At 35.9% G+C, this 25276-nt stretch overlaps 1 protein-coding gene across 3 annotated transcripts in view; it reads left to right on the forward strand.

The window, feature by feature from the left end:
- The window catches only part of Agpat2 (1-Acylglycerol-3-phosphate O-acyltransferase 2), a 60833-nt gene that overhangs the window by 26746 nt on the left and 8811 nt on the right, over positions 1 to 25276 (forward strand). For all 3 annotated transcript variants that reach the window (XM_074086335.1, XM_074086350.1, XM_074086342.1), the window contains 4 exons: positions 7658 to 7770; positions 19347 to 19435; positions 21142 to 21275; positions 22762 to 22940. In XM_074086335.1, coding sequence (XP_073942436.1) covers positions 7658 to 7770; positions 19347 to 19435; positions 21142 to 21275; positions 22762 to 22940 — 515 coding nt within the window. The remainder of the gene's footprint in view (positions 1 to 7657; positions 7771 to 19346; positions 19436 to 21141; positions 21276 to 22761; positions 22941 to 25276) is intronic.

Below are 25276 nucleotides of genomic sequence, written 5' to 3' on the forward strand. Positions count from 1 at the left end.
ACTTAAGTTGTGCAATAATCGACAAAAGCGATGTAAACAAAATGCAATTTAGCCAACAATATCGCGTGTTTACGTGGATCATACGTGGCTCTCCGAGGTCAAGAAATTATCTTTTTATCTTGCATTCACAAACATAACAGTCACGCGGAAGGTTCAGGGATCAGCATATTGATGGATGGTGATATTGAATTCACCGTATGCGCGGCGCGTTCATCTCGAGGCGACGACAGACGGCGCACTCCACGATCCAATTTACATAACTAAGTGCGTAAATGAACAACTTTTTCTAAGTCAACTTTGAACTTCCTCGTGTTTATTGAATATATATATGTGGTTTTGTTTATATTATATAAATTGCCGTTTCCATAATAGGTATATAGATATATATAATATATATTAGGGTTGTAACGGACTTCTTAGTGGAGGAAGAGGCGGAAGCGGAGGTGAAAGTGGATGTGGAAAAAATAGTAGTTTATGCTTTATTCAACTCAAAAATCTCTAAAACTTCTAAAAAACTGCCAAATCTCACTTGTCGTCATGCATGTGACTTAAATAAACAATTACTTTGTACAAAATCACTATAAAAAATCGCGGTTCAATCAAACATATTATATACGTACCCTACAATTTCGTACGTTCAAGCAACGAGACAGGTTGATTCCTGTCGTGTGTTATTTGACATACGCCCGCCCCCAACCCGGCCGCGTTCCCGCTGCGCGCCGAGATAATGAAATGAGAAAATAAAAAAAATACGCCGTAGAAATTAAAAAAAAATGCGGAGGCGGTGGCGGAGGTGAAGATACGATACAACCGCAATATATATATATATATCAATCATTAATCAACCAGCAAAAGTAAGTAGGTACTATAAAATTCCATAGAACGTTTCCAAACACACTAATTAGTGTTTCATACAAGTCCAATAACATTGATGTAGACGTTTACCCAGGCAGGTTTTGGCACAATTAAATAACTATTTCGTAAAATAACCGGGTTATTGTGGCTCCATACATTACATTTTAAAACTGTACCTCTATAGGTAGAGTCATTCACGATGACGCGTGCCGTGGTTTTTGTTACAATGTCATTAATGGCTAATTTTGATGTCATGCTCCCTGACAACCCCACTGTCTGTTTTGTGATTTTTAAGACATAAAGCTGATGTACCCAATATGTACCGAATTAGTACCTACTTAAAAAAATTGTACTTCAATATAATCGAGGGTACAATTAATTGAAATTGGGATTGCTGCAGAGCATCTCTCCAGCAACCCCATAATTAATTTTAAGAAATTCCACATGGATACTTACTTTTTCAGTAAAGAAGGGGCCAAAAATAAGTGTACCGCAGTTATACTGTCAAATAAGTTGGTTATGGCTAGTTAAATTACTTAATTGTTGCGAGGACGCCAGCAATTCCATTGCAGCCGACTGCTGGTACTTACTTAAAAACAACGTACCAGATTAATACGAAACTTGGTACATGTAATGGGATTAGGATTATATGTACATTAGGTCTTAACGTGGATTCTGGTGCCCGAAATCATACAAAAAAAATAGAGAGTTAAAATGTTATAACGGAAAACTAATACTGAAACTAATATTATACCTAATGCATCCCATTTGCCTAACCACCTTTGCGAAATAGGATAGGTCACATAGGTAGAGTCAACCAATTTGATTTCAGTGCCGCTATGGAACCTTATCATAGTAAATAATTTTATTTGTCTATAACAATGTTCATCGAATGTCATTACGACACGTTTCTGTGGTGGCCTAGGAATAAAATTGGCTGACTGTACATTCAATCATAATCCTCCATACCCAGGTAAAGCCAGGTCACCTGTAATATGAACTAAAGTAAAATGGAGAATTTTCAGGAGAGGCCAAAATTTAATTTACAAATAAGATACAGTAAGCAATTATTAAAAAAATAATTTAAATAAAAAAATGGATTTAAAAACACAAACACAACCTGATTTAAAACATAGTGTAAGTAATCGATTTTACTCTCTATTCTGAGAAAACTAGGTACTTTATGGTTTTCCGTTATTTGATTAACGTCTTATTATTGTTGTAATCATTTATGTAATAATTGCTAACTGTATCTTATTTGTAAATTACATTTTGGCCTCTCCTGAAAAGTCTCCATTTTACGTTAAGTATCTGGAAAATGTAAGGCATAGTGGGGTTTTAGGCTGACATTTATAATATAGGTACTAGCTATTTCGCGCGACTTTTTCGGGTTAAAACTATCCTACATATATCCTTCCCCGGGACTCAAACTATTTGTACCGGTACACCGAATTTCATCTTAATCGGTACAGCGGTTTAGACGGGAAGAAGTAGTTTTTCCACTTCACGAAATAATGAGTTTTAATGAGAAAATAGTACGAAAACAACTGACACTTGACTATTTTTTACTGGTGTGCCGTTAAACTTTGATGAACGAAAAGTGTGCCGTTAAAAAACCAAAGGTTGAAAACGCCAGCTGTAGATTATTTAAGCCACCTGATCGTTATGTAACAATTTTTGTGACCAAACTCCTCTGAAACGGCTTTACCGATTTTAATGTTTTTTTTTGTTTATATTCGGTAGGCTGTTAACTATTTTTCATACTTCTACGCGGACGGAGTCGGGGCAACAGCTAGTGTTAGTATAAATTTCATTCATTGTTCAAAGTGGGATTATTTATTTACGCTTAATGTATGTAAGTATGTAACCTAAACGTTTTGCTTGTCATAATCATGCACTTTACTGTTATGCTAAATGTTTATTATGATTTACTTTGTCAGTCGCGTCAGTCGGAACGTCATATAAAAAGTAAGTATTTCTGCTGATTGAACGGCGCCCGTTTAATATACTTCTTCTCTTTAAAAATATGGCTTTTCTGTCCTAATTAATAGGACAATTTCGCCAGTGTCAAAGTAAACTCTCTTTGAGAGGGACGTTGTACGGTGGTTGTAGTTTGACAACTTGATAGTAAAATTCCAGAAACCACGTGGACACAACTTGCGCATTAAAAAATGTCAGACACGAGAGAAATATAGAATTTTGTGATCACTGTTCACTGTTAACGTTAATCGCCGCATAAAACACTATCAAAATTATACTTCAACTAGCCTAAGAAACTGAAATAGCAAAATTAGATTGTCTACATCCGCCATGTTCGAATGCTACAAATCGAATCCCCGTTTAATATAAAACGCATACCTATAATACTTTCTAGAAGGGGTAAAAAAAAGTTTTATTAAAAGCAAAACCAAAATAACAAATAGGATTTCCATTGGTTCCACACTAGGCTAAGCCTGTCACGTGAAAACCTGATTCGGGGTACTAACAATTGATTTAATTATAATTATTATAATGGATGGCATCCGATTCAAAGTCTAGCGGCTAGACTTTGAATATTTTAAGTATGCACCCAAAAACCTTTAAAAATAACTAACTGACTCATTGGTACGTATTGGATTTTCTTAGTAATTTAGCCATGGCGGATTTTATCTATGAATTAGTTTGCTCTCCAAGAATTAAGGCTATCAGATTGTAGACAGTGGACGAAAAAATAAAAAAATATTATCTTTATTATGCGCGAACTTTAATCCGGATCTACAGTACTTGTTGATAATTGGTTTCTTCTAGTAAAGTATTGTTAATTTTTAACGATTTCTTGCGGTATGACAACACATTTTACTGCTTAAAAAACATAAAATAATCCTATTGCGTTGATGTCTAAAATACAAGGTTTTATAGAAGACAAATGAAGGTTCTTCGATTTCATTAAAGTTAAGTTAAAATTCTAGTATATTAAAGAAAAAAAATATAAAAATATAGAAAAATGAAATTCAATACATAATTGATATCAAAAGCATTTATTACAAAACAGATAGAATGCATTAAATATTTTACAATATATTTTTTTTATGTTAGTAGGTACATAATCATTCGGTGGATGCAAGCCGCTGCCAACCTAAGCGACTGGAGTTCTATGAGGGAGTGCTATGTCCAACAGTGGACGTCCTACGGCTGAGATGATGATGGATGACATAAACATTATTATTATTTTAAAAGTTAAACAGTATTCTATTTTTTTTCTAATTGTAACCGCCAATCATATTCCAAAAATGTCTCGTTCCATCTTCAATAAAACTTTGCGAATTATACTTATACGTTAATTCTATGTGGCTTCATGCCACTGATCAAGACTATAAAATTGGGCCCAAAAAAACTGTAGTTGGCGTTTAGAAGATAATCATTTAAAACCAACTGGATTTGTTGGGGACCAAACACCGTTAAAAATAAATGACATCGTGGAAGCTACGGAAAATGAAAATGAAGAAGAATTATTAGAAGAGCATTTCTAAAAGAGTTTGTACATTTGATTTATGACTCCGATATGGGTAAAAATTTGCAGGTAGATAGAGTGAACGATACTGAGTTTAAATAATATAGCCTCCCGAAATGTCCCAATTAATTTGTATGGAAAGTTCCTTTTTTGTTACCGCAAATGAAGACCGCAAATGTGGTCCCAAAGGAAGACCAGCGCCGTTCGCAAGACCGGCAGATTGCTGATTTGGGACCATTTCGTGACATGCATACGTAACAATTTTTAATTTTATTTTTATTATTGTTGCTGTCTTTTTTAATGTCACGAATAAATGTTTTCTTTCTTTCTTTCTTTCTTTCAAATCCATAGAGTTTTGGTAACAAAAAAGGACCATACAAACCAATTGGGACATTTTGAGAGACTATGTTATTACGAATCAGTATCGTTCACTCTACATACCTGCAAATTTTTATCCAAATCGGAGTTGCAAATCAAAATTTGTACTGTTACGTTCGTGGGGTGGGTTCGTGATTGAAAAGCACTTTTAACACCGATGAATAAGAGTAGGATTTATTTTCACACTGTTACTTAACTTTATAAAACACTTTAAAGCAGTTCACAGTAATTTCGCACTCTAAAACTTACTTACTAGTCGCTTTGATTATCTTCGATGTTTATCTCTCGGTATCGCATTCGAAACTCACTCCGCGGCAACCTCGCCCGGCTTATATACCCCCGGTGAATCGGTCCACAAAGTTCGAGAACAGTCCAGCTAGGACGTCATACCTACATCTCGAATGTTCCGGAAACGAGTAGTGTCTGTCTCTTTCATGTGCTATCTCTCTCACACAGTTACTAGAATATTCCGGAAATAGGATCATCTGTCTGTCTCTCACACATATAGGTTATCCTTGTCACACACCTTCTCGAATGTTCTCAGTATAGCTGTCTCTTTCTAATCGTGCTATCTCTTTCACTCCTATTGAAAATTTCGCCATATACTGAAATGTACTTCAAAGGCCCATAAGGGGTCCTGAAAACGCCTGAAAACGGGTTTTCAGGTTATGGCGTCATCGGATAGAGGGTGGCCTAAAACGGACTGAAAACATGTTTCAGGCGCCTGAAAACAACGGCAACTTGGGTGAAATTTTGATAAACTAATATGTGATCGAGCATCCTCTGAAACGGCCTGAAACAGTATTTCAGCCTGCTGAGAACGCCTCCAACGTACAAAAAAAACACGATTAAAGTCTATCACCTAACCCACCGTCGTAACAGTACAAACTTTTTTAGAAATGCTCAACTACACCCATCTGATAACCAGTCAAGATTGGTATCATAAGAAAGACAATTTAATTACGAAATTAATCATATAGGCTTGCCTAAATCGGAGTCGCAAATCAAATGTACAAACTTTTTTAGAAATGCTCAGTTACCTATATTGACTCACCTGTTCATACCATAAACTTACGCTAGTAATATTAAGTCTATGGTTCATACCCGCTTGCCAGGTTGCCATGAACAAAAAAATAAATAAAAAATGGAACCGACTACAAAACTCTTGAAAATATGTTTCTCGGTAGGTACCTACTAGCTCTAAGTACTGAAGTCGGTGACTCAGCACGAGCCAGCAAGAGTGGAACAATAGTCGTTTACCTCACTTATATACTATGGGTTTCAATCACTCCTGCTGGGTCGTGCTGAGTTACCGACTTCGAGGTAGTGGGTAACTACCTAGAAAAATATTTTCAAGAGTTTTGTAGTCGGTTTCATTTTTTGATATTTGTTTATTTTTTTGGAGTCGGTTTTACTTTTTTGTTGAAAAAGTTTTCTTTATTTTTTCTGTAGCCAAAGTACATCTCACAACGATTCCATTAAGATCAAACGGCTTAGTTACGTTGTTTTATAACAGAGTTCCGTTGCCTACCTTCCGGCTTCAGCATCAGATCATTTTGAACGAATCATTAACTTAAAGCTTCTTCTTAGTCGCTTATCTAGGTTTAGTAATCATGATTGTTTATAGACGCGCGAGCATTTCTTAGCTTTGACGAGTTCCAATGGCCATCGACGGTCTTCTTCATCAGGTCCAGTTTACCAAATTATACTTTCTGAATGTAAATGCTTGTCGTAATGCTAAAAATGCCAAAATCGCCATAGGTGTGCCTATAAATTTTGAGGTTTGCCCTCGATTTCCCTAGGATCCCAAGATCAGATATTGACTTGGTGACAATGGGACCACCTCAGAAGAGTACTCTTTCGAATAAAAAAAGAATTTTGAAAATCGGTCCACAATTGACTGAGTAATCGGTGAACATACATAAAAAAATAGAAAAAAAAAATACAAACAATGGAACATAGAACCTCCTCTTTTGAAGTCGGTTAAAAATAAGTAGGCAAGCCTACCAATACCAAGGCATATTCTCTGTATTAAAAACTATCAGTTGGAATAAAAGATCACCGGTTATCAAATGAGTAAGGGTATTTAAAAAAAACAACTAAAATGAATTTACGTAAATAAAAATAGCCATTTTCGATAGGTGGGCCAATCAACTTTTTTACCGACACTAATCTGTCCGCGACATTTTTCAAACAATTGCTGATTTTTGTAAGTAAATATGTTTTTCTGTAATTTTATAGATGGTGTACATGAATAAATGCCATCTTACGTAAGTTCAACCTATTAAACCGTGAAATTTTTTGTCGGAAGTACGATTTTTTTGGTAACACCAGAGACAATTTTGGTAACGCGGGAGACGCCCAGTGTCGGTAAAATAGTTGATTGGCCCAGGTAAGCTATGATAGGCATGTTTGTAAATAAGTAATATTTAATAAAAAATATTTCTCATCTGGTTATCAGATGGGTGAAGGTCGTTCTTCCACGTCTCCTCTAACATAATGGCTTTAGAGGTTGACCTCCTGTTTTCCAAACAAATGCTTTTTTGCTTTTCTTCAGAATTTTGGTATTAACTCATCCGTCTTCACATTATCATCACTAAGAGTGGATCCAGCTTTATTGCCCGGGGTGCGGGGAGGCGGTCACATGGTCAAATTCCATAGCCAGGGGGGGGGCGGGGGATAAGACACGTTCAAATTCTCGTTATAGGTAACTAAATCGATTCTCCTCTTATGTCGCAGACACATAAATTGTTGTGCTAGAACCAGTCCAGGGCTTAATTATCACCATTGTACTGAAGCTAGGAAAGCTAGGGACATTAAACGTGCGGGTAGAGGTAGGGATGATATTTTGCCTATAACCCCCAAAAAGAAAGGTTAAGTACATTAGTTTCCATGAGAATGAACAAGATTTCTAATAATTTTATTTGTTTGCAGGGCTGTATGCGCGGCGCTGCAACATGTCGGCCTTTAACGTGGTACTGGGGTGCGTGATGGCACTCGTCCTCATATTATTTACTACAAGTGCTATAGCACGCTACTATATTAAGGTAAGAAAAGTTTTTAATTGTAGTTATTTTTTTGTGAATAGTTGATGACTGCTTCTAGTAGACGACCAGATGGCCTAGTGGTTAGAGAACCTGACTACGAAGCTTGAGGTCCCGGGTTCGATTCCCGTGTCGGGGCAGATATTTGTATGAAAAATACGAATGTTTGTTCTCGGGTCTTGGGTGTTTAATATGTATTTAAGTATGTATCTATATCTATATAATTATATTTATCCGTTGCTTAGTACCCATAACACAAGCTTTGCTAAGCTTACTTTGGGACTAGGTCAATTGGTGTGAATTGTCCCGTGATATTTATTTATATTTATTTATTTATTATTTGCTTCTAAAATATGAAAGTAATCAAAACCAGCCTAGTATTATGAATAAGGCCCGGAATTTGAACATGACAGATTGTAGGGAAAGAGCACCGCTTTTTATTATAGATATTATCAGACTATTATCATTGCGGTTAGTTAATCTATTTCAATAAAATAACACTTGCGAGCAAAACCTACTTACCTTATCAACTCTTAGATAGCTAATAAATATGTTTTGACACTGGATGGTGAGTATTGAGACCTCAATCAGTAGGTATTTTCTCTTTTATTTTGTCAAAGGGTAGGTAAACAAGCTACTTACCTAACATTAAGTGGTCTCAGAGGGGTCTTTTCTCAAGTTATAAAATATAAAGGTATTCGTAATTATAGTGATTTAAATAAAGCATGAACTAAAAATCTTTCGGCCACTCGAAATTCCAATATTTCGAACTTTTTATACATCATTGACCGTTGAAAAAAGTACGTATCATCGGAAAGTATCAGGTTTTATTGAATAAAAATATAATAAAAAAAACGGCCAAGAGCGTGTCGGAAATGCTAGAAATAGGGTTCCGTAGCCATTACGAAAAAATTAAGTACTTAATATTTTTCTAAGGATTTCATGTTTTGTACGGAATATTACAAGTTTAGGTATATTTTATACCTAAGGCTGCTATTCACTTTTGAACTACTAATAATTCTCAAGAAAACTTAACCGTTATAGTTTTCTTTGTAAGTTTGATATAAGTACATACTTATTACCAAACTAATTTTTTAAAAAAATTTCCTCCCACCTGTTTAGATTTTAGAGGGGGGGGGGACGCTCGATTTAAATGAAAATTTGCACTTTAAAGTTGAATATTTTGCAAACAAATAACTGAATCCAAAAATCGTTTTAGGAACCCCCTAATGGTTTTAAAAGACCTATCCAACGATACCCCACACTAATAGGTTGGATGAGAAAAAAATCACCCCCCATGATCTACTCTAAAATATTTTTTTGAATTTTTTATTGTACCATTTTGTCGGCATAGTTTACATATATATTCGTGCAAAAATACAGCTTTCTAGCAATAATAGTCCCTGCTGAGCAAAGCCGCAAATGGACAGACAGACAGACAGACATGGCGAAACTATAAGGATTCCGTTTGTGCCATTTTGGCAACGGAACCCTAAAATTTATCGATTTGTCGATAACATCGATTAAAAGCGGTGCTCTCTCCCTACAATCGTCAATAGCCGCACGCAAAATTCCGGGCCCTAATTATGAATGATCCTATCCTAGTTACTACGTCAATATTATAAGTAAATGTGAAAGTTTGTGAGTGAGTGAGTATGTTTGTTACTTGAACACGCTGAAACGGCTGGACGGATTTGGATGAAATTTAGCTAAAAGTTAGTTTATAACCTGGATTAAACATAGGATACTTTTTATCCCGGTGTTCCCACAAGATAGGGATAAAATCTCGAACTAATAACCGCTGGGCTTAGAGTCATGAAATTTGGTATGTAGATAGCTGAAATCTGGAATAAAACATAGCCTACTTTTTATTCCGATGTTTCCACGAGATAGGGATAAAATCTCGAAACAATAACCGCTGGGCTTAGTCATGAAAGTACTCGAACACAGCAGCTGTTCAGTAACCTTTTGTGACAGCCATCTTGATATACCTTCCGCCGCCTAACTTTGCCTAAAAGTTCATTGCCACGACTAGTACCACAAAAACTATAAAGGTTTAATTCCAATAATTAAATAGGCACTATATCGTTAAGCGATTCGAACACAATCCGGGAGTAACGTAGACGTCGCATTAAAAAATTATCTCGAAAATGCGTCAAAACTGAGTATTAAGTAAGGATAATGAACTTTTAGGCAGATTTATATGGCGCGTGGTATACCTACTTGAATAATTTCGTTAGTTTTTTTTTCAGTATGTTGCACCAATTATAATTAATTGATTTTTCGTATGGTAGTAGCTAATACTATTTGCAATTTACATGATTTTATGCATAGTTGTACCTTTAAAAAACTTTTTAAAAGAAGGTGTCAAAAAATAAATTGTATTTTTTTATTTTTATTTCTCACGTATAAACTATTAATAAAATTTCAAGGTATACTCCCACTCAAACCACGTAGCTGTGATTTTGTTTTGATGCTTTAGCTGCTATGGATTACGAGAAAAATGAGTTTGGAACAAAATGTAAAAAAAATACATTTTTGACATTATCTCTATGACAGTTCAAGATAGAGGGCTGAAAGTTGGATTTATTACTCAAAGTTATTACTAGATAAGAGGCGACAAACAATTGACATTCACCAATTCAACTATTCCTCACAGGGGCCACATGACCTTCCTTAAGCCTGCTAAACCATTTGACCATGATTGTTTTTAATGTAACGTAAAACAACGATTTAATTTTCGGGAATTCCCATGGGAATTTTTAAAAATCCCGGAATTTCAATTCAGCTGCTGGACCTAATGATTTACGTGTGCGAAGCCACGGTTAAGCACTAGTATAGGAATATTTTTTGACTTAAAAAATTGGAAACAAAAGTTTATTGACCACAAAAGGAACACAAAGGAAATTGCAACTGACTTGACCCTCAACTTTGACGCCAAGCCGAGCTAATGATGTACCTACAATGAGCAGATTTTGCGAACTTTGCAGAAGGACGGAAGCTAGTTTCACAATAGTTTGCTAATGTGCTGCAACAGCGGCAGATTTTTAAGTCACTTCTGTGAAAATACCGTTTGAAAGTGGTTAAAATCTTTGTTGTGTTTATAAGTTTTTGTGTTTGTATTTGAAAATATAGGTTTTCTTAGCGGAGGTTATTGTTTCAATCTCAAACTAATGGTATAGTTATTGTGTTACAAGGGAGCAAAATAGTGTATTTACGGCGAGGGCGTACATTGAATCCAGAATGTAGCGAAGGATTGTCTAAAGTAGAATCCTGAGCGTAATGAGGGATTCAAGTGTTAACGCCCAAGATGAAAATAATTTTGCTCCCGAGTGGCTCATACAACTTTTCACACCGAGCATTAAGAAAATTGAAAAAAAAAAATATCTTAATATTATTAAAGAACAACCAGCATAGAAAACGGCGTGGCTTTATAATTATCAACTTTAAAAAATGGCATTTGCAATAAAACACTTACAAATCGGTGCCTCAGCACGAGCCAGCAGGAGTGATTGAAGCCCAATATATAGTATGTAGGTGAGGTAGACGACTATAGTTTTACTCTTGCTGGCTCGTGCTGAGGCACCGACTTCAAACTAGTAGAAAATTACTTTCAAGGTTTTTGAAGTCGGTTCCATTTTTTGTAAAAAAAAACATAGTTTTTTGATTGTGAACAGCTCTAAATTATCATGCTAACGTGTATTATAATGTGGTGCAAGAACAATGCTAAATTAAAATGTCCAGGATCACTTTCCACTATTAAGTAGTCGTAGAATTAGATTTATATTCAAAAATGTCCAAATACATTATCAGTTGGAGATGGTCAGTACCTATTATGCATAATCAAGTCTGTGGTCTATGGCTCACATAATGTATATGACAGTTTCCTCACCCATCTTCTTACTTTCTTCTTTCCTGTATCACTGAAACAATAAGTACAAACAATCTTTATATTTTTCACGATTTTTAGTGTGAATAATATAAAATACAATAGTTTAATGTCAACTGCTCATCACCTTTTACGAAAGATTGCTTTTTCCGATGCAGAGACGTTCATTATTCAAGAGTCCTGGTGCTTCATCATCCATTCCATTTCACCATATGCATTACGAGGAGCATAAATTGCTTAACAACTGTGTTAAAATAATTGAAATTAAACCCGTGAAATACTTGATATTGCATAGTAAGTTAGGTACTTCGGTGGTCAACGTGGTCTTCACTTGTCTTTAATCATTAGTTCCACTTCATCAAATGACGATTTTCAAGAGCAAATGCACGAGTTACTACTAAATATATCCAAATTACCATAGGTGTCCCTGACTGTCCCTACAATATTTGAAGAATTCCCTCGATTTCCTTAGGATCCAATCATCAGATCCTGATTTTGTGCATATGGGACTTAATTAGAGTTATTCATAGACCAACGAAAAAAACTTTTTTTTTCGTGTCGTTTCGTAAATGACGGAGTTCTGAGGTAACAGCCTAAAAATACAACTGAATTGATAACCTCCTCCTTTTCCTTTAAGTCGCTTAAAAACAGGCTGTCATTATCAATATATGACACGTCATTGAAACGTTATGGGCGCTCTACACTTACCCCCTTATTCATAAAACTTAACAAGCCTATGTTAACTAACAAATGCTTTGTCCCTTTCTAACAAATACAAATGTCGAAGTCACAGATAAGGACAAACGAATTTTAGCGGCATTTTAACTAAAATAGGTTTGATGGTCGTTTATGAATAAGGAGGTTAGTCCGCGGATCACGGCGCGATTTCGCGGAGCGAACTTGCCGCGAAGTTAACAACGACTCTACACTCGTAATGGTTCGCGGTATTTTCACAGTTATGTTCGCAACGTTAAATGAAACGGACGTTGAAGTAGCTGTTGCTGCGTCCCTAACTTTATGCGCGTTAGCGTACTACAACTATGTACAGTTTGTGGTCCTTTTGGTTAGGATCCTACAAAATGGGTTCCGCTTGGTAATATTCTAAAAAATGTAGTTCCAGCTCGTTTGTCCATGTTACGCTCATTTTTCTCACCAGTTTCACAACGACGGTGCAGGTCCAAACACTCGAACGACTCGAACAATACTGATTGGTCGCCGACTGCGAGTGTGGAGTCATGCACGTTCGCGTCGCGTTCGCGCTTCGCGCTCCCTTTGACGCGGGACAAAAAACCGACCAAAATTGGGGAACAAAGCGCGAAACCGCGAAGAATATGCGAAACGGCTCTACACTTAGCGTTCGCGCCCCACTCGCGCCCCTTCGCAGCCATTGCGCGCGATCCGCGGGCTAAGTGTGGAGCGGGCTTTAGATGTAAGAAGTGATCCGTCTGAACGCCAGTTGTATATGCAGTTTGTGTATTTGACATTGCATCACGCGAGCCAACCAAGCCCTGCTTTGTTTCTGAATTTTAACCAATCAACAAGCACGTCTATTTGAAACCTTGAAATTGATTCGTATTTGAATCATAAGTCGTTTTGGTTTTAGGTATGGCCACTTTTTGTGTGGAATTTGTTCTGAGTTACGCTATTATTTGTTCGTAGCTGTAGATAGAGATTTCGCAGTGGTGTTTGTTCCTTGCGGGCGCATCAACTAGCGCTTGCGTCATCTTGTTTGCTCTATATATAACAATAGTGTAACAAAGCTAAATACCCTCCTTGTCCGTCTAAATCTATTATCGCTAAATAAACTTCTGCAACGATCGTGTAAATTCAGAAACTTAATTCTTAGGGTTCCGTAGCCAAATTAGCAAAAACGGAACCCTTGAAGTTTCGCCATGTCTGTCTGTCTTTTGGTATAAAAAAAAAACATTTTTTTTATTGATTACCTCTCATAGACAGTGTTTTTTTTTTCTATCCAACCTTGTAGTGTGGGGTATCATTGGATAGGTCTTTTAAAACCATTAAGGGGTTACTCGATTCAGTGATTTGTTTGCAAAATATTCAACTCTAAAGTGCAAATTTTCATTCAAATCGAGCGTCGTTTGAAAAAATTCAGGATGGTAGTAAGTATATCAAACTTACAAGGAAAACTATAACGGTTACGTTTTCTTGAGAATTATTAGTAGTTTAAGAGTAAATAGCAGCCTAAGATTGAAATATACCTAAACTTGGAATATTCCGTACAAAATACGAAATCCTTAGAAAAATATTTCTTTATTTTTTCTTAATGGCTACGGAAACCTATTTCGGGCGTGTCCGACAAGCTCTTGTCCGGTTTTTTTTTAGGTTGCAGGAGTCCGTAGCTGCTATAAGTTTAATATTAATGGCGGCCTGATAACTTTACGCGTACCTGATAAAAATGGTCTTGATAGACTGACAGTTCAATCTTGTTACAGTATCAGCACGTTGTTGACCCAAAGCCACAGAAATTGATAAAAAATATTTTCCCCATAAGCTAAAGGGTGGCACGAAAAAAGTAATTGAACTTCCCCATTTAGTGGGGTATCGCTGTTTAGAACTCATTGATTAGATACGAGTAAAAACTGTATTTTTTGTTTTATAAAATATTGAAAAACAAAGGAATCAGAAGCCACCAAATTCAACTCTTTTATACGAAAGTAGATATTTTTTAACTTCTCATTGAAATTTGGTGATAATGTTTGTTCTTGAATGTTCGGATGAAGCATTCTGACGCAGACTTAAAATACGTCTTTCGGGCAAGTCATTGTACTTTGTAAAATAGTACAGAGGAATTTTATATCGTCGTTTTTATATGCATACCTAATTTTTTTTTCTGTGCTTTGTTCGGTAGGTACCGACCTACTCTATTGTTTTTGATTTACAATGTTTCACGTTTGTTAACTAATTTTGATTTTATAATGTTGTCTCACATTAACATTTAGTTGTTTCACTATTTACTTCACAAATTGTTTCTATTTTCCAAATTTGACTTTGGTATTGCAATTTATTTCCATGTTTTATACTGACATTTGATTGTATTTTTTTTATTATATAGCTTTTAGTGACGTACGGCACTTCAAGTTTTGTAAATTTACATGTTACTTTTCTTTTACATATTAATTTTCATAATTTCACTCGTAATTTGTTACCGATATTGTAATAAAGTCCCGGAGTTAGTAATTATAGGTACTTACATTTTCTTTTTTTATGTGAGCAATAATTTATGGAATTACTACATTGGTTTTGGTACTTACGTCGCTATGAAGCTACATTATCCTTGATTAATCCTAGGAAAACACAAAGTTCCCATAGGATGGAGGCGAAGTTGACGGCAACAGTGCTTAATATAATAAAATAAAGTGTAGTCAATAATGTACTTAGTTATGAATTTTGGAAAATTCCATGTGACTTAGAATTGCTAAACCAAGATACTGTTGTTGATCTAGGCTATTTATTGCTGATATCAATCATTATCTTGTATATTTACGCAACAGGCTTAGCTATTCTGTCACTGAGGTAATTAGGATAATGTGTGAGTAAGAAGGTAAAGTCCAATAGCTATGAGTTTTGCGTTGTTCAACTGCAATAGATTTCGAAACGTCTGTCTTTGTTGTGGGTGCACTCTGACATGATTCGGACGGACATTCAAATTCAAATTACTTAACACTCGGCCGAATTACATACAATGTGCATTAATAGTACTTTTCGGGTAGGATGGGTACGGTGACACTTCCGTTTTTTCCATTCCACGCCATGAACGTTTCAGGCCAATAATTTATAAAAAAATATAGTTACCTACTTGAATCCCGAAAGAACAAAAAAAATAATTATCTCTATAGCCTAAAAGATTTCGTAATAATAAACAAAAATCACTTAAAAATATATTATTATAGTTTAGAACTAAAAAGATAAATTTTATTCTCGTCAACTTTCATTGCGTGAAACGGAACTCTATTTCAATAGAGCTTGACTTTGCTTATCGACCGAATCGATTCCACAATCTTGTCAAATCGTTTGACTCGCATCATATGTCAATTATTACGAGAGCGAAGGTCCTTAAATGCGTCTTTGTATCGAGTGTTTCGTATAGTTTGATGTTTTGAACTGTTACTTTGTTATAACGTTATAAACTTTCGTGATTCTCACTCATAGTCAAAATACCATATACGGGACTTATCACGCTATTTAAAAAAATACTAATACTTCAGTCTACTCGTGACCATGGCAACTGGAATGTTGCCGAAACGTCGAGGTAAATATTACTTGTGTAAAAATAGCGTGATAAGTCCCGTATTTGGGATTTTTACTTTGTTATTCAAATTTGTTATTACGGTTTTTGTTAATTTTTTTACCGTTATTAGTTTTGATATAGTGCCAAAGAAGACCGCATGGTTAACTAGTGAGATCCCGATAGACAAGCAAAAACACTTGCTACGCGGGTGAAGCCAGGCAAAAACTAGTTAAACATAAAACTATCACTAATAAAATCGATTACACACCATTAGCATATTTGATTGAGAATCGCAATAAATCGATTCGAATTAACATTGTCATAACCCTTTAATTGTTTAATGACATGTGTCACCGTACCCTCCTATCCGAAAAGTACTATAGTACACAGTTTATACTTGGTTTTATAGGTATTTAACTGAATGTGAACAAAACAACGTCAATTTGGTATCTTAAATATTGAAATTCCTCCATTATACCTACGAAATAAGCATTTAAATTTCTGAATTGAAATAGTCTAGTTTGTATAACTGTTATCTTTGAGTATTTATCTAGAACGGAGCAGCCTTGAAGCGCATTTCCCCTCTGCCAAAAGGTATGAACCCGCCGGGTATACTCGTTTAATAAAACTGTTTCTCTCGCCTCTCGTGACATTTCGGAACCGTACTTGTCACTGTCAGTGAACAGAGCTCCGACAAAAATGACTGGATGCAGTGTTTTTGAGCTTAATAAAAGGTCTGACACGTCGAGTCTACAAAAATAAAACGTAACTTTTCATCGGAAAGTATTTCCTACGTAATTATTGGTGAAAATATGATAAGTTTATAATAATATTATTGATGGCCAGTGTGGCCAAATTTTTATAAACGTGGCCAATTTGGCATTTTAAGATTTTTATGTACCTAGTATAGACTAATTTAATTTTTGATTGCTATTATGAATTATACGTTTATCAAATTATTTATTTGATCGAAATCGCCTTTGTAAACTTTAAGGCCAGACGCCGACATTTTTTTCGTCTCGTTCGAGTGCTGTTGAGTTATGGAATTTATTGAATGAACGATTTTATTTATTTGTTGGAGTATAGCCCATAGAGTATAGTGCTATATGACGCAAGTAAGACTTTTAACAGCCACAAGTGTTGCTTCGCCAGTGTCTCGTTATAGAGCAGTGACACTAGAGCGAGCTTGAGACAGACGCATACCAAGAAATTATCTTACGTGTAGTAGTATCGCTTGATCCAGTGTTTCACTGCTCTATACCGAGATTCTGCCGCAGCAATACTTGTGGCTATTATGGTGTTACTAGCGTTATGTAGCATCATGGTCAACTCCGACATATGTTTTGTGTGATAACAGTACCTACCTATTTAAGCTATTACATATTTATTATCTGTCCCTATAATCAAATAAGTGTTTACGTTTGATGTGAAAGTGGCTATTAATCACTATTTTTATTGTTATTTTTATTTTACTAGACATGAATCGCAGTTTTGTTTTTTATTCGTTATTTAATAAATTGACTTTTACGTATTATTTTTTGGAACGATTTAATCAAAATTATTTTATTTAATTGCCATCTCAATCATCTCATCGACCACAAGTAATATTGGCCATTTTTACCAACTTGATTAATGGCCACACCGATTGTCTCCGATACAATTCTAGAGAGGGGACACACATATTTCCACTATCGATAAACTATTGAGTGAATGAATAAGTGAATGATTTATTATATCATGGTCTCGCATTTTCAGGGTTATTATAATAAAACGGAGTTGCGTTGGTATTTACTTGTTATAGGTTTCCAAAATACCTCTATCTGAAAATATACGGATGAGGAAATCCTGTATCTTTCTGGTGTCAATCGCTGTTGTTGCCATTATAATTCCCCTGCATTCCGCCTGAAAGACGGTATTATGAGCTTCCATCCAGCCCTCGCCACTTTATGGACGGTGTTTTTTCTTGTTTTGAAGTAAAAGTTTATTAAACCCCTTATAAATGTTGTTTTATTACTTTTATCTAATATTTACTAGATCATATAAAGAGATAACTAGACAATGTGATTAATTCGGTACCTGTTGTAATACTTTTCATACCTATGCTATACGAATAATGAACATAACTATCCAAAGATATCATGTACCTATGTAAAAATGTTGCTGTATATTAAGCTTTTGATAAAGCCTAGAATCAGTTTTCATTAGAAAAGCTCTAAACACTTATAAAACCTCAATATAGCAATCTTATTTTCTATTTAAATTTATAGGATTTAATGAATGACTGAATGTATGAACGATTGAATGCTCGACATTCTTATCGATATGGCCCCAGCTCTAACTGTTTTTACTTTGTTGTCTATGTGTGACGTCCAGACAAGAAGTTTTTTTACCGTGTGTATGCAAGTTACTATTGTGTTTATGAATTCGGTTTGTGTGCGTGTGTACAAACATTGTGCTTTTTTCATTAGATGTAAAAAGTGCGTCGCCCCCTCCCCGCGAGTTTTGACAGAAAAAACGATTAGCAACCGGTGAGCGATACCCTCTCCGTTCTAGATAAATACTCAAAGAACTGTTATAAATAAGTAAAATGATTAAAATCCTTGAATGTACCAAATTAGGCAGCTGAAGTTTGTTTACATTTAGTTAAATACCTATCCAAACCAAGTATAAATAATCAATTAACTTTCTAATATTTAAAATTTTCGGGTCACAATGTTTATGACGAAACTCCTCCGAAACGACTTGACCGATTTTTATGTTTTTTTTTTGTGTATATTCCCCTCGGTTCGGTAGGTCTGAGAACAGGACGTAAACTATTTTTCATACTTTTACGCGGGCGGAGTTGTGGGCAACAGCTAGTATCTTATAATAATAATTAATCCATTTATTTCGGGCAACTTGGCCCATACACTAAATACCTTACAGACTAACATACAGCAAATATAGCAAAACGTTACCGCTTCGGAGCTACTTTTAGCAATTTTAGGCTTTAAGTTTGACAAAAAAGGTACAATAGTAAAAAATAATAAATAAAGGAAAAACCGGCCAAGAGCGTGTCGGACACGCCCGAAATAGGGTTCCGTACCCGTTACGAAAAAAATAAGTTATATTTTTCTAAGGATTTCGTATTTTGTACGGAATATTCCAAGGTTAGCTATATTTTATATTTTAGGCTGCTATAATATTTACTCCTAAACTACTAATAATTCTCAAGAAAACTTGACCGTTATAGTTTTCCTTGTAAGTTTGATAAAAATAATAGTAAATTTAAAATTTTTTCACCCACCGATTAAGATTTTAGAGTTTTCAGGACGTGAAAAATTCGCTGCGCGGAAATCAAAGCTTGCCGCAAATTGGTGTTGTACGAAATTCTACATTATGCGTGGATCGTTATGCAATTTGTTAGTTTTTCTTTTTATTGTAACCGATTTTTTTTTTCAGTACGTATTTTTCATGGCAGCGGCGCTGGTGTTCTCGTCAGCCCCACTCCCGCTTATGCTGCTTAGACCATTCAGTCCAAAGAACGCATTGTAAGTAAAAGTACAATAAATTACTGTTCTCTTCATTCAAACTTATTAGCATACTCGTAAGCTGTGTTTTATTTTGGAACGTCACAACAACTGCAGGCTACATTGGCACTATTTTTGGCTTCCCTCCGAGCACAATTTTAAAGCGACTTCAAATTTATCAATTTATCAAATAAATATATAAATAAATAGACGTAAAGTGGGGGTGATTTTTTTTCTCTAGCGGGTATCGTTAGCTAGGTTTTTAAAACCATTAGGGGGTTGCTAAAACGATTTTTCGATTAAGTGATTTGTTTGTAAAATATTCAACTTTAAAGTGCAAATTTTCATTAAAATCGAGCGTCCCCCCCTCTAAAATCTAAACCGGTGGGTGGAAAAATTTGAAAATATTCAGATGGTTGTAAGTATATCAAACTTACAAAGGAAAACTATAACGGTTAAGTTTTTTGAGAATTATTAGTAGTTTAAAAGTAAATAGCAGCCTAAGGTAGGTAGGTACCTATAAAATATAACTTATTCCGTACAAAATACGAAGTCCTTAGAAAATAGTTCTTAATTTTTTCGTAATGGCTACGGAACCCTATTTCGGGCGTGTTCGACACGCTCTGGACGGGTTTTTTTCTTTAAGTTAGCCAGCTCACTCAGAATTCCGTCAATCATCAACCGATTTGTTTTTTTTTCGTTGGAATGGGAATATTTCCAAATATGTCCAACTGTCAGCAAGTCAGAATCTAATGTGTGTGTGTGTGTGTGTGATCTAAGGAAATTGAGGGATTTCTTCAAATATTGTAGTGACACTTATGGTGGTTTGGTTATATTTAGTAGTAACTCGTGCATTTGCTCTTAGAAATTATCATTTGGTGAAAAGGAAGACCACAATCGGTCACTGAAATGACTCTACTATATAACAAGTATTTCACGGGTTGAGATTGAATAACATTGACACAATTGTTATTGTTGCTAAATTGATGATCTTCGAAATGCTTATGGTGAAACTAGCTTTTGCCCGCGGCTTCGCCCGCGCGGAATTCGGTTATCGCGCGCTGTTCTCTCGGAAACTGTGCATTTTTCCGGGATAAAAAGTAGCCTATGTCACTCTCTGGCCCATAAACTATCTCTATGCCAAAAACACGTCGACCCGTCGCTTCGTTTCGACGTGAAAGACGGACAAACATACAAACACACACTTTCGCATTTATAATATTAGTATGGATGGAACAGATGGTGATGCTCCAAGAAACTCCTCAAATAGCTGCATCGGAAAGAGCAATCTTTTGTAAAAGGTGACGAGCAGTTGACATTGAGCGTTAATACCTGCTGAGCTGGCAATGGTTGCATTTTCTTTAGTTTTTCTCGATTATTCCATAAAAATTTAATGAAAATTAAAAATGTGGCCTGATAGAACTATTTAAGTTAATGCGTCTACTCCAGTAATTATTCTTGATAGACTTTTATATTCTTTAAAAACGAATTAATGTTAACGAAATAACTAAGAAGCGAGAAAAATAGGGCAAGTGGAGGGTGTAAATGGTTTGGATCTAAGACGTGGGTAGAGAGCGAAGCGTAGCCTTGGTAACAATTAGCGATGAACATTGTAAGGTGTGACTTCACAGTTTACGGCGTCTCACTTACCGTGGCTCTGAATTAAGTTTAACATACTTCCCTGCATACTTATTGAAATATAACCACTTACCGCGTTATGTCTTCAGACTTCCCGCGGCGCTCTTGAGGTACTCAGCGAGACTTCTCGGGATGCGGTTTACGGTGCGAGGGTTGGAGAACGTAGACAACTCGAGGGGCACTGTTGTGCTTTTAAACCACCAGAGCTGCCTCGATCTATTTGGTAAATGATTTATAAAATATTTATGTTTTTAAATTTGTTCATTCATAATTACATTATTCTGAAGGTTATTTATGAGCTAAATCTGTTCTTTAGCGCGTTTTTAGCTACTGGAAGTATTTTTGCTTTGCGGATGTATGGCAATGACAGGAAACGGGTTTTCGTTAATTTTACCATAATGTTCGTAATTATTGCTCTGATCGTTTCACAAGAGTTGGCACGAATAGAGCGAACAGAAGCACTGTTATTAATTATTGGGGATTATTATAAAACAATCTGTGGAGAACCCCACAGGACGGCTGTACAATAATAGCCTAAGTATTTAAACCACACCAATTGCGCTAAAATCGCGAGAGCCTCTAAACTGAACTATTTCAAATACTGTGCCCTCGTTTTCAACTTTATCAGAAGGAAATAAGTTTCAACGTTATTATAGAAGTTGTGTAAATAAGCATACGGACGCGATAAAGGGCGACATATTTAATATACAAAGTATGCTGCTTTACGGTAGAGTGGTTGCCGACGTGTTTTACTATTGGCTGCTCCAATGTAGGCATTTGATATTGACTGTAGATTAGGCTACAGTTGAATTTGAGCTGACAATAATTTTATTTTTGCTCTCCTAGTTACTCTACCAGCTACGTTATGTTAAATAATACTTTGCGGATTCAATAATTAAATACTTTGCATGTATATGTATGAATTGGTATAAATCAGATGTACCTATACTTACCTAACGCAGCAGGTATTTGATAAAAGTATGCAACAGTCATGACTTTAGACTTTTAGTAGATACCTATTTATAATCGTCATTCAAATGTCTGCTTTTGCCAAAATTGAACGTAGCCAGAGTTACTGAGACTATCGGTTGAGTCTTATCCGTTTCACTTTGTATTAATGTATTTTCAATGTATGACCTAAAGGTGGTCCCAAAGGAAGATCAGTGCTGTTCGTAAGACTACCTATTTCGTGAGTTTCGTAGGCGACAGGCTAGCAACCTCACTAATGTACCGTTTTATCAAACTTCTTAAAACCTAAAATTGCTAAAAGTGGCTCCGAAGCGGCAGGGCTACTCCGAAACTCGAAACTCGAAGTTCGTGTCGTGCGGTCTCTCTCGTACTCGTATTAAACAGTGTAAGTGTCAGAGGGACCGCACAACACGAACTTCGAGTTTCGACTTTCGTAGTAGCCTTGCGGTAACGTTTTGTGTGCTCTGCCTACCCCATTTGGGAATACAGGCGTGACGTTTGTGCGTGTGTATTTCGTGAGTCGTGACATTAGCATTATTTATTTTTTCCGCGTCGCGTCGTCATGAATAAATGTTAAATTCCGTCCCTCTTCAAAATATCCCTTGAGAAAGAGAGAGCGCGCTAAACTGCGCGGTTAGCCGTATAGTGCCTACGTAGCCTAAGACTATGTTCGTTGTAGGTACGTACCTACAACGAACATACCTAATCCAAACTTAACCCCTTTACGCTTTTGCTTGCAGTGCTGGCAGTTCTTTGGCCGCTGATGGCACGCTGCACGGTGATATCGAAGCGCACAATGCAGTACATGGTGCCATTTGGGACAGCCGCCTGGATGTGGGGAACGGTCTTCATTGACCGCGGGTCCCGTTCTGCGCATGACGCTCTGAAGAAGCAGGCCAGGGCCGTCAAGGAAGAGAAGGTGAATACCCTTTTATATAATCGGGGAAAAAATTCGCAATCACATCTCGAAAATTACCGCTTGGAAGTAGTAAATATCTCTGGATGCTACCAAGCAACAACTCGAATAAAAATTTTGTTTAGTCGAAAATAAAATTTGAGCTAGGTATACACTTAACTATTTATTCAATCGAATTCTTTCATATACTTTTCAGCAAAAATCAATCAGAAATATCTGAACATGCTTCTACGCCGTCCGTTAACAATAGAGTCGTGTTCACATGTTTTTGACAAAATTTTGGCTTAAAAGTATAGGAACTCGACTCGACTGTATCTATTTCAAATTTAGATAAATTTTTGGAATGATATTTTCACAGATGTAAAAATTGCAGCCCATTTGAAACGTGAGGAAATTACTTTTTACGTAAAGATTAGGTTAGTTGTGTCTTACCTACTCCAAATACGAGGGCCCCTAGGGTTACCCCAGGTAACCTGAAATTAATGCGAAGCTGAAGCAAATTTAATAACTCTGCTATGCGAATGTAATTGGTATTGGTTTCACGATTAAGGCCTCGTAGTGAACAATTATGACATTCTAATCCGGATACTCGTATAATGGAGTAGTTACTTACTCCACCTTCTATGGTAGGTACTGTAGTGGACAGACGGTCCACTATCCTAATAAATCACTATTTAAAAGAAAACTGTGTTTAATACTTTTATAATCAGTTATATTGTGAATCAACAAATCTTCTCTAACTCCCTTGCGCCCGTTCGCTGTTAAAATATTTAAAAATGGAAATAGGTTGCCAGTACTATACGAACGAACATTAAGGAGTTTTACAGTTAGTACAGTACCTACCTATTCTAAGACAGTACTTGGGCGAATGAGTTTCTGAGACTCAAGAATTTGACGGCTTGATTTGATGGGGACTTTACTGTTCTGCTTAGAAAAAAGTAAAATGGAACATGGCATAGCATGTAAATATAAGATAGGTACTTAGGTAAATAATGGAGATTTCATATTAACCCTTAATAAGGCCCCGTTTATTGGAGCATAGTACTAACACAGAATCAAAAGCAGCTATCGAATAGGTACATACTTGGCAAAGAATATTTTTAAAGCTAGTAGTATTTTCAATAATTAAAATGAATAATGTAACTTATTACTAAATAAATAAGGTTGAATTTCCAAATCAATGGATATCTTATTAAGGGTTCATTAAAATTATTAAGGACTGTTTAATTTACTAAACGGACAGTAAAAAACAGCTCTACTCACGTTTTTTTTAATTATCACTATAAAATGCTACTGAAAATTAAATTATTTATGTTGAAAAAAAAACCACCAGGTATGGGCGAACTCGACGCATACTGCTTGCACGTCTCTATTTGTCACTTTTCGATAAGCTGCAAACCAAATTTTTTGAACTCTACCAATGTTTTAGCTTCTTGGCCATCCTTTCTTAAGTGTCTTTTAACTGTGTGGTCTAAATAGATCCACGGTCTGGCCGGCATAGTGTGCAGTTGCTAGATTAGGCCAAAATAACGACCGGATGGCTAAGTGGTTAGAGAACCTGACGAAGCTTGAGGTCCCGGTTTCGAATCCCGGCCGGTGCAGATATTTATATGAATAATACGAATGTTTGTTCTCGGGTCTCTCTATCTATCTCTATCTCTCTCTATCTATCTATATAAGTACCTATGTTTATCCGTTGCCTAGTGTCCATAATACAAGCTTTGCTTAGTTTGGGACTAGGTCAATTGGTGTCAAGTGTCCCTTGATATTTATTTTATATTTATTCTATAAAGGGGGAACCATATATGTTTTCGATAAACGGGAAGCAAAGTTTTTGAATTCATTCTTTTCTATAAATGTCGCCACCAAAAGTTTCGGTTGCAAAAAAGACGTAGTTTTTAGGCCACAAGAGCAAATAGCCCGCCACATAAGGACTTTCTTTCCAAATTATCTATTATTTTATTTATTATTATTTTCTGCTAGGCCCCGAGATACAGGCTCAGCCTAGTTCGGGGTCTGACGGACATTCCAATGTAAATAGATAAGCCATGTGTTTACAAATAAATTTATTATTATTATTATTATTTGTGTTTAACTTTTCGTTATCTCTCCTATTAGGAGGTAAAATGTTGCACGGGCCTAAGCCAAGTGCTTTAAAATATGTACCACACTAATTTCTAATTCTAACTGTGTATTATATAGAAAGGAATTTGCGTACTATGCGGCAAGTGTTTAAGATGACTGCTTTTTGTAATAGAGTGTATGTGGCTGAGTGCATATTGAGTGCCCGGAGGCTCTCATGGAGTGTTTTCGGTATGACACCTGTTGTGGAGAGAATG

The sequence above is a fragment of the Choristoneura fumiferana genome, chromosome Z, assembly GCF_025370935.1.
Source record: "Choristoneura fumiferana chromosome Z, NRCan_CFum_1, whole genome shotgun sequence".
Classification (NCBI taxonomy): Eukaryota; Metazoa; Arthropoda; class Insecta; order Lepidoptera; family Tortricidae; genus Choristoneura; species Choristoneura fumiferana.